Consider the following 10,641-nt stretch of genomic DNA (forward strand, 5'->3'; position numbering starts at 1 on the left):
GCAAAAAAATACAAGTCATTCTTGAACTTCATTGCTTAACAAACACCATCCTCAGTGAACTGAACAAACTTTGAGATATCATGAATGACAAGAGGGAGTTCCATTTGCATCCATGACTCACAGTATCCAGGGAAGAGCTGAGAAGCACAGATTAATTAGGTGCTGGTGTGATCAGGATCATATCTCATTTTTGCTGAACAACTATGACAGAATTTCTTTCATCCTGAAGGCATGAAATTAGATTTTCACCAAACCAAAATTTCAATGACAGAGATTTAGAACATGGATAATGAAATACAAGTTATGGCCATTTCAAGAAGAATAATTAGCTTCATTCATTGGAACTATTTTCTTCCACATACAATGTGTTTGAATTCTCACTAGTTTCCACATCATACTCATTTACACCCTTGCCACCATTGTCAGATTCACTGGAAGGTTTTACTCGAACCCTAACACGCTTTCCTTTAAAGTATCGATATTCCCATTTTGGCGGAGGATATTTCTTCTTCAATTTTGTGTATTTGTCCATCATACCCAGCTTCCGAAATGCATCGCCAACCATTGAAACAATAGTGACAGTTGGTCGGATAGCTAGCTCTTCCATGTCAGCAAATATCTACAAGAGAAAACAATCAATAGGTAAGATCCCTAAATGCAGTGAAATCCGTAACATCTAATCCAAACTACTGTAAACAATATGCAGTCCACAATGTTTAATTCTCGAAGCAAACAGAGACAACCCACAGAGAGAATGAAACTGTGCACAAACAAAAAAAAAAGAAAAGAAACTGCACCTCATTTTAATGACTAGAGAAAGAGGGGGCAATATAAAAGAGAATCAATTCTTGAGAATGTCAATAGAGAATAATATCATGTGTCAATCTATCAGGAAAATAATTGCAGCATACTGAATATCAAGAGCAAAAGATCCTGTACTAAATTTTAGGTAGGCAGTGATCAACAAAATGTTCAAGGGGGTTTTTTAGAAAGCAAGCGAACATGATTGACGGTCTCATCTACATGGTTGTAATAATTTCATATGTGCCAATGATTGAAAATTCTTAACCCCTTAAAGCAGCTCGCATAAATAGTCATGCAACAGTGTCGTACTGAATAGTCCAATCATAGACTGAATGAAATGCCACAGTTTGTTTGAACTAGTGTTCAGGGCATATGGATAAAAATACAGTACATAAATAGTATGTTGGTTAATGTAATTATGTAAGATTAGAGCCATTATATATTGAGCACACTTGTCATAACTTATTACAAACATTGCCCAATAGGTCTGCTAAACACATTACATTGAGATTGAATCCAAGAATACCAAAGTTTGAGATGATAACCCATATCAATCCAAATGTAAGTTGGAACCTAAGCAAATTGGTTGAACCAATTTTAAATCAAATCTCTGGATCTAAGGAATATAACTATTTAGCAAAAAAAATAATTTCAGCTTACAATATAATATTCCCATATATTGCATATGAATGGACGTACTAAAAACATATTCCACACAAAGATGCTTCATTCAAATCAAGCCATATCCAAATTTTTACTGGTACAACTATTGAATCGTCTTCTTGATTAACAATTCAACCCATTGACAGCCTAATCTTGAATGGAACATGATATTCTATGTATGCATAAATAGCTGTCTATACTTAACAATAACAAATACAGAACGACCAATCATCCGATATGAGAAAGAAGTTCAAAAATTCAATGAAATACCTCAAACATTTTATCATGCATGTCCCTCTTATGGTATATAGCAACCATTTTGTCAAAGAAGACACGAGGCATGGCATCTAAATGCTCTGAAAATAACTTTGACCAGAGTTCTTCAGCTTCATCGAGTCTTCCATCCTCTGCTAAAGCATTTAGTAATGTAAAGTAACTACCCATTGTTCTTCCTTGACCTTTGCTTAACATCCACTTAGTCACCTAATCCCCATATGTAATTTGATTGGTTAGATAAAGAAATAACTTTTGAAGGCATTTAGAAAAGGAAATAAAGGTTTGAAAATACCTGAATTATTCTCTTCCATTCTTTTTCATACTCAAGGGTCTTTAAAGCTTTCTTCACTGTGATTAAAGGGAACTCCAACTCCCATGCAATGAACGAGTCAAGTGCCCCATAAACTTCCTCTTTCACATTTGATAAGCCCTTTATCTGCAAAAATGTAGATCCACCAAAGTTATTAATTTAAAAATGAAAAAAAGGTAAATTTCGCTTAACAGCATTTGAAACTTCTGTATCACAAAGTAGTTTAATCATTCCAAATCATCACTATGTGAAGCTTTTACTTTTTACCCCCATCAGGGTTGAGCATGTTCAGCTACAGCAAGTTGGCAGCCTATGTATGAATTCATTTGGCCTGGAAACAAAAGCTCATGAGATCATGAAAGGTGAAGAACTTACAGAGTTGACAAGCTTTGCTGCCTTTGAGATGGTTCCAATTCTTCTGCTAGATTTCCACACTCGAGGATATCTTGGTCGTGGACCCTTAGCAGCACATACCTAAGAATTGTTGAGAGTTAAGAAAAGATCCTATCAAAGGGTTCCATTTGATTATGAAGAAGTCTAGAATGATGAGGAACGAAACACTAGCGAGTATAATACTAAAGCCAATGTAAGGTCAACATGTTGTAAGATTCATGTTTTAATTACTTTTAACTCTTTCTACTTTCTCAGACATGCAAAGAAAAACCTTACATAATTTATAGTAATAAAAACCGAATTGAAGTATGCATCATGGGCCGCCAAAAGAAAGTCTTATACAATCAACACATTTGAGTACCTCTAAACAGCTACTTTTGCATCAATCAGAAGGGAAAGAAGTAAAAAACTTTGTTCATCTCGTGTATCCAAATCCATGGTAAGAGCTCCTAAATACATCCATGATAAGTGCGAGTGTGCAACTACTTTCATTTATTGCAGTATGTTATTGGTTATTCCTCCTGGATGCTACAAATGGTTAAAGAATCAATATTTAAACATTTGCATGGAGATTCACCCAAATGACCCAAGTCGCAACAAAAATCAAAATCAAGCAGAATCATGGTAGAATTGTAATAGAATCGGTAGAATCATAGAATAAGAATCGTAGAATTGCAAGTAGAATCGTACTGATACTACTTTGTTACCTGGATTGGGCTTTTTTTTTTTTTTGGGTTCTAATAATAAGGCCCAATACATGTTTTATCACCTCAAAGGCCCCAAAAGGTTTATGTTTGGCCCAAAGTCTTCAAAATTTGAGCCAAAATAGCCCCAGGCTCCCACCGATGAACAAATTCAGCAGAATCTGCACCTGACTTCCCTGGAGTTTGACACCTCAGTCCTTTAGTCCTCTTTGCAATTCAGCAGCCCAACCCCTAAATTTGTCTCCTATTTGACAACCAGAGAGCCCTCTATCTGGTGACGGTGTTCAATCAGCAGCAGGCAGCAGTATTGGTGTTCGATCAGCAGTTCTTTGATGTTCAACAACCAGAGTTGTAGTGTTCAAAAAACTCAGTCCTCATTCCTCTTCTTTCTTTGGTGTTCAGCAAAAACACCTCAGTCCTCTTCAACACAGAGTTCTTGTTGTTTAATCAGCAGCAGCGGAGAAAAGAGCCAAGCCAGCAGCCCAGCAGAGCAACAGAGGTATGCTTCGAACAGATCTGCTTCTTGAAAAACTTCAAGAAAGACTCAACAGTGAGCTCTGTTTTTCTCTCTCTTCTTCTTTTCTTACTCTTCTTCTTTTCCTTCTTTTTTATTGTCTGAAATTTTTAATAGTTTTATTGTAATTTTAACTTCTTATACTTACAAAGTAACTAACCAAGTTTTTAGTCTTAAGACTTGCCATAAAATTCCACCTATATAATTTTTTAGTATTTATTTTACACTGAAAGTAGAATCTTACGATTATCAATCCAATTCTATGATCTGTTCCTGCAAACGCCTCCAACAATCCCATTTAGGATCCTGATTCTGAAAACATTGAGCATTTGCATGGAAAAAAGTGTCGCGAATTCAGAATCATCGGTCTTTTAAGAGACAGAAATCTCATATGTCATCACTCGTCATGGTTAAGAAAAATGGCAGAAAAAATAGTGATCATTTACAAGATTTCTGGTCACCAAGTGGTGTTGAGCAACTATTTATGTTAGATCGAGGTGGGAGCTAACATATAATAAGCGTAAGACCAATGATGGATTGCAATATATGACAGTCATGAGATACAGACTCACAACTAATAATCATGAAATCAAGCTTATTACTTGCACAATCAGAAGTTTGGAATTTATTTCCTAAAACATGGTAAATTTGAATTCATTCATCTGCATGCTCCTGACAGAAAAGGTTCACAATCTCTAAAAATTTTAATAGACCTATTCTTTATAGAAGTGTCTCGGAATTAAGATTCAATCCCATTGCAAGAAGTTTTGAGTTGAGCATTCTTTAGAATTCCTCTGTTCCTGTTATTGCCAAGTTTGCAATCTACAACAACAACAAAACCAAGCCTTAGTCCCACTAAGTGGGGTCGGCTATATGAATCATTTTCCGCCAATTTAAGTTTGCAATCTAAAACTTAATAATTAAAGCAGTGCTAATGGATTCCATTTTTTGTTCTAGTGCATCACTGCCCGGTGCCATTCGCTATTTTAAAAAATAATCTTAAATTTCCTTTTTTTTTTTAAAAGTCCATTTGTCAATCTCAAAATCCTATCAATGAAGCTCGCTAAGCATGTAAATCATGACTTCAAGATTATGATGCCAAAATAACTTTAAAGGATTTTCAATTGTAGACCTCTGCTAATTTTTAACAATTTCAAAATTCTTCGCACAATACAATACCCTGGTGACAGATTAACAGAAATTGAAGGGTTAAGGAAGAATACTTGAACTTAGTTATAGAACATTTAAAATGTATATGATCCTCTCCCTTATGCTCTAATAGAAGGAAAATAACACAAGCAGTGAAAGAAGGCTCTCAGAGTTGCAGTATAAAAACTAAATCTAATAGAATAGTCGAAACCTTGTAAGTCTTCCAACATTCCTTAATTGAGTAATGCACTAGAAAAGAGTTAGCATGTTCCACTTATTAATCAATGCCCGGATACAAGTATTTTAAAATGAGAAGTACATATATTTTTTATTATTTTCAACTTATGCAGAATGAAGTATGAAAACTGTCTATTTTCACCATTGATTTAACATCTCTTTTATAAAAAAAATATGTGAGAGAGGGGGAAATTACAACTATGTTAACAAAAATTGCTTTGATTTTCATTTAATTGTGAGAATGAGCTGGCTGTCCATGAATTCTACAAGATGACTACCGGAAAAAAAAAAAGGAAAGATACTTCAACCCCATAAAACTAGTCCATGGTCACTTTCTTTCATTCCAATAAGCATACTATTTACATCAACTCATCAAGATTACCCAAAGAACTCTATTACAAGTTTTTTCAATTATGGAATAAGACATTTTGTTATTTAAGCTTAGTAAAAGCATAATATATGAAAAAAATTATTCATATCATGTGACAACAGTTCCAATCCTAGGAAGAATGCCTGGTAGTCAATAAGAAACAAGATGCAGTAAACTGCAAGTTGCTTAGAAAGCAATAGGTGAATGATAAACTGAATGGTGTCTTCCAGTGAGAATATAACTGTAAGTTCACTTGAGAAGCTTACCACAGCACCACTTGAATTCTTGGAAATACTAATAGATTCCAGTCTTCTCGTAACAATTGCAGGAGAGTACCTCAAACTAAGCATCCTGAAAAATAATAGAGACTCTAAAAACAAAGAATTTCCAAATCATTTTGTTTTGAAGTAAGCCATAATCTATATCAGAGAAAGCATGGACAGCCCACTGGCTCGAGGTTTTCAAAATCACTTTTTCAAGTGGGATGGAAGGTCCACGGGATTAGATCATAAAATCATAAGTTTATTTTATGAACTAGGACAATAACCTGTAAAAAAATAGGCATGGACCTGCACAAAGTCCTGCATAAGCTTCGTGTCACTTATTGTTTATTGAGTACAAAATTCAAATAATAGTATCCTAAAAACTAACATTATATGCAATTCACTCTTCTAGAACTATTACTAACGTAGCATTATATTCTCAACAAATCAATTTGGTGTCTAGATCTCATGGTCCCACATCAAATGTTTACAAGGGAGATCTTGGTCTTATAAAATTGGTTTAGGCTCCAACTACATGAGGTGCCTTTTCTATAACAAAATGGTGAGGCCCATAGACTAAAGCAAACAATATCTTACTGTAGTTGGGCTGATACCATTACATTTGGTATCAAAGGCACCCTAAGATGCTATCATGTGGGTGGATCTTACACATAGGTATGGGCCACTCTAATGAGGACGTGGATGGGAGCTCATGTCACGGTCCTACATTGCATGTACTGAGGAGATGTTGGGCTTACAAGGTTGGTTCAAGCTCCAATTATATGAGAAGCCATTTATGGGACAAAATTGTGAGACCAGTGGGCTAGGGTGAACAATAACTCATCGGAGTTAGGCCAATGAAATGGTCTCGGTCCAACTCTGGTGAAGTTATGTCCACTTCGGTCCACTAGACTCACGGTTTTGTCCTATAAAAGGCGTCTCGCATAGTTGGAACCTGAACCAACCTTATCAGCTCAAGATCTGCCTTGTACTGTCGTATACATCTAATGTAGGATTGTGAGTCCGTGACACTGAGAGATTAACTATAGAAGCTAATGAAAAAGTTTAGGGAAAAGAAAGGTACTCGCATATGGCCTCTATTAACTTAGAGAAAGCCATATGATAGGATTAGAAGTTCTATGATGAGTTCCACGAAAAAAAAAAGTATACAGTAGCATGCTAATGTCATTAAGGATATGTATGATAGAACAATAACTAGCCTTAGGATTTAGGACAATAGGTGGAGAGTCTAGAGAATTTCCAATCACCAGTGTATATCAAGGATCTACTTTTGACTCCTTATCTTTTTGCATTAGTGATGAATGAACTTACTAAGAGTATCCAAGATGAGGTTATATGGTGTATGTTGTTTGCAAATGATATTGTTTTGATTGATGAAACTAAAGGTAAAATAGAATCTAAATTAGAACCATGGAGAGAAGTTTTAGAATCTACAAGATTTGGGATAAGCAAAAATAAGACAAAATACATAAATGCAATTTTGTCATTGTAGGAGGAATATTGGAAAAAATATTAATCTTGATGATCAAGGAATTAATAGCACTAGTAGATTTTGATACTTCGAATCTATTATGCAAGTGAGACTTGGGAGAAATCAGAGAAAGATGTAATATGATATAGTTAAGCAAGTTGGGTAAAATGAAAAAGTATTTCAGGCGTATTGTATTTCATAGAATAGCCTTAAATTTAAAAGGAAAGCATTATAGGATGTCAGGCAACTAAAAGACAACATATTCAAAAATAAAAATTATCGAAATAAAAAAGAAAATGTACGGTAGATAAGTGTGACACTAAAGATAAATTAAAGAACAAATATATTCAAAGTAAGTTAGACATAGTACTGTAAAAGATAAGATAAAGGAGCGAGGATTCAGACGGTTTGGGTACTTGCAACTTGGTCCAAATAGTGCACCCGGGGGAGGAGTGAGCCATTTGCAGAAGAAGTAAGGATAGACCTAAAATAATTTGAAATGAGATAGCAAATAAGGATTTAACAGTCCTTAAATTATCAGAAGATACTGTCCAGATTGTGCAAATTTATGAAAAATAATTCAAGGAACCGACCCCACCGAGTTAAGGCTTAATTTGTTGTTGTTTTTGCTGCTGCTGTTGTTTCTCTAATTCGCCCAGTATACGGAGAAAAGAAGAATTTGAGGTTCAAGTATCGTTTAAGCAGCAAACGAGAGTAGCAGACAGAGATATGTAGTTATAGATGACACTGAGGTTGCAAGATAATAATAATAATAATAATAATAATAATAATAATAAATAGAGTTGTGAACATTTGCAAAATTAGCAGAAAAGTAAACGAAATTGTTACTTACTCCAAAAAAAACAAGATAGTTGTGAACAGTGGGAGAGCAAAGCACGCAGAGAGAGAGAGAGAGAGATGAACATCTGAGAGATGGGGAGGAGCTCGTTCCATACCTAGTTAGTGAAGACACACGAACTTTGGAGGGCTTCTGCAAAAAGAAAGACAGCAGGAGAGAGCTTAGAAGAAGAAATCCATCTGGATTTGGATGTCTGGACTTCGATTTATCTTTGGTAGCATTCCCCGTTCATAATTGGAATAATCGAAATCAAAAGAGAAATTCATTGGAACTACAAGCCCAATGTCAGAATTTTTTTTCCCCATATTTGACTCGATATGAAATTAAAATTAAAATTATATCATAATATTTAGTATATCCGGACATAAAAATCTGGAATGAATTTAATTAGTATATATATATATATATATTTGTGGCCAATTTATGGTCAGAGATTTCATACGCCCTCGGATATAAAGTCGGACACTCTCTATACCTGGAACAATTCGAAACCGCGTTCCTACTAACATTTCAACTAAGCACACACACATGCATGCTTATATAACCAAACAAACCACACCCATTTAATAATCTAAAATCATGGTTTTCCAAACATATACAGCTTAAAACAAGTCAAGGCACGATCATCCCTATAACACAATATAAATCAACATATACGTTTGGTTTTCAACAAACTAGGGATGCAACCCGTCCCCCCCCTTTTTTCCCAAAACTGTAATCATGAAAAACTCAAAGTTTTCTCCGTTAGATCCCCCCAAATGAGTAGCCAAAACACACATAGAACCATGAACCACAGTTCCACCGAGTCCGATTTCTAAAATAATAGATATAAACACAATTCCCTTTACCTTTTCCCGAATAACAAATCTCGAACTCTAAGGTCTCTAAACAGCGAAACCGAGTTCCAAAACTTACAATCAACAATACAGAAGATACTCACAAGACTGTTTCCTACAAAACTACCAGATCATAACTGAAAATCGAGTCTTACCTTGATTTTACGCCAAAACCTGAAAATTTCCTAAACGGGATTCCGATCCGTATAACTCGTAGAGAATCCTTTCACAATCCTTGTGGTAATTTCAGATTCACGATTCCCTCGACGAACGGCAAAGAAATCTAAAGAGATAGAGGGTAGGGAGTTTCTAAAGAGAGAGAGAAGATTTAGTTTTCTTAGTTGAGAAGTAAAGAGAATTGATATTTATAGCGCTTTGACTCGGGCGTCCTCGTCGACGAAATGGTGTCCTCATCGATGAGGTCATATAGACAACTCGTCGACAAGATGATGGATTCGTCGACGAATCCTAATATCTCCGTTTTCCCGAAATCTCTCAGCTTCACCTCGTCGACGAGCCTTTGAACTTCGTTGACGAGAGATGTGAGGCCTTCGTCGACGAACTCTGGCTTCGTCGATGAAGCCCGTTCAAATTCTAATTTTACCCTTCTCTTATTTATTTAAACTCATATATATCACGATTTGGGTTCTTACATTTATAGTATTTGAATTTTATGAATTCAAAACTACTTCAATTGGCGTGATTCTTTTTTATTGGAAACTAAACTGGTTGACAAGTGATTATGAATTTTTATAAAATTTTATTTTGTATATATATATATATATAACCTTTTGTAATTTTATAAAATATATCGTCACACCTAAAAATTAAATTTCTTGTCATATCATTAATTGTTTAACTCAAATTTTAATCACAAAGAACCAAAACCTCTCCAACTCCTAGTAGACAATTTTGACTATAAAAAGAGTCCAATTTCAAGGAAGAATGATAAGAGAAATCAATATTAAAGTAGTCTCTCATTCTCTTTTATATATTTGAGTGATAGAGTATTTTGTTCTTATTTAAGAAATTACTTTCTTGTAAAAGTTTTTTTCATTAGTTTTAATTCCCTTCAAGTTCCAAGTCTCATTTCTTTAAGAGAATTTGAGTTGTAAGTTTGAGTTGTGGAATCAATCTACTTAGAGATACTAAACTACATATCATTTGTAATTTCTCATCATTGTAAGTGTTATTTAAGCCCCGATGAAATGCTAATTTAGTATTGTAGTCTCGGTGAAAGGTTAGGTTTTGTAATTATCCTTTTACCTCAATTGAAAAATAAGAAGTTTACTAGTGGAACCTTAACTTGGATTCAATTGAGAGAGTAGATGTAGGCGGTCGTGAAGGAAACTGAACCACTATAAAAGAGTTTGAGCATTTCTTTTCCTCTTCTCTCACATTACTTATTATTTGATTAAATTAATTGCTCAATTATGTTTGTACATATTTCATACGTTATCTTGAGTTATTGAAGCATATAGGATGAATTGTGAGTGAACATAAACTTATTCTTATCTAAGCTTCCGCAACGTAATTACTTGAATATACATACTATGTTGTGTCAAGCACCTCACTTGTGCCAAACACCAATACTATAACTAATGTTATTGAATATATAAAAAACTAAAGTAATGCAGAAACTAATAATAAAAGATAATAAAAAGAACAAGACAAGAATTTAACGAGGTTCAGTACAGAATTATCTACGTCCTCGGGCCCTAACGATCAATCCACTACTTCTTGACAAAGTACAACTTTGATGTGTGTTTTA

At 34.6% G+C, this 10,641-nt stretch overlaps 1 protein-coding gene across 2 annotated transcripts; it reads right to left on the minus strand.

Moving 5' to 3' along the window:
- Positions 1–310: 310 nt before the first annotated feature.
- On the minus strand, positions 311–8,353 carry LOC131146735 (pentatricopeptide repeat-containing protein At4g21190). 2 transcript variants are annotated; one of them, XM_058096495.1, is made up of 6 exons: positions 8,029–8,353; positions 5,687–5,771; positions 2,429–2,527; positions 2,036–2,179; positions 1,738–1,950; positions 311–619 (listed from the first exon to the last, which is right to left on the minus strand). In XM_058096495.1, exons 1-6 carry the CDS (start codon positions 8,127–8,129, stop codon positions 332–334), a joined length of 930 nt encoding a protein of 309 aa, XP_057952478.1. In that variant the 5' UTR covers positions 8,130–8,353; the 3' UTR covers positions 311–331. The 2 variants fall into 2 exon arrangements, with proteins under 2 accessions (XP_057952478.1, XP_057952479.1); XM_058096496.1 differs by having other exon boundaries at positions 8,132–8,331.
- Between the last annotated feature and the right edge of the window lie 2,288 nt (positions 8,354–10,641).

The sequence above is a fragment of the Malania oleifera genome, chromosome 13, assembly GCF_029873635.1.
Source record: "Malania oleifera isolate guangnan ecotype guangnan chromosome 13, ASM2987363v1, whole genome shotgun sequence".
Classification (NCBI taxonomy): domain Eukaryota; kingdom Viridiplantae; phylum Streptophyta; class Magnoliopsida; order Santalales; family Ximeniaceae; genus Malania; species Malania oleifera.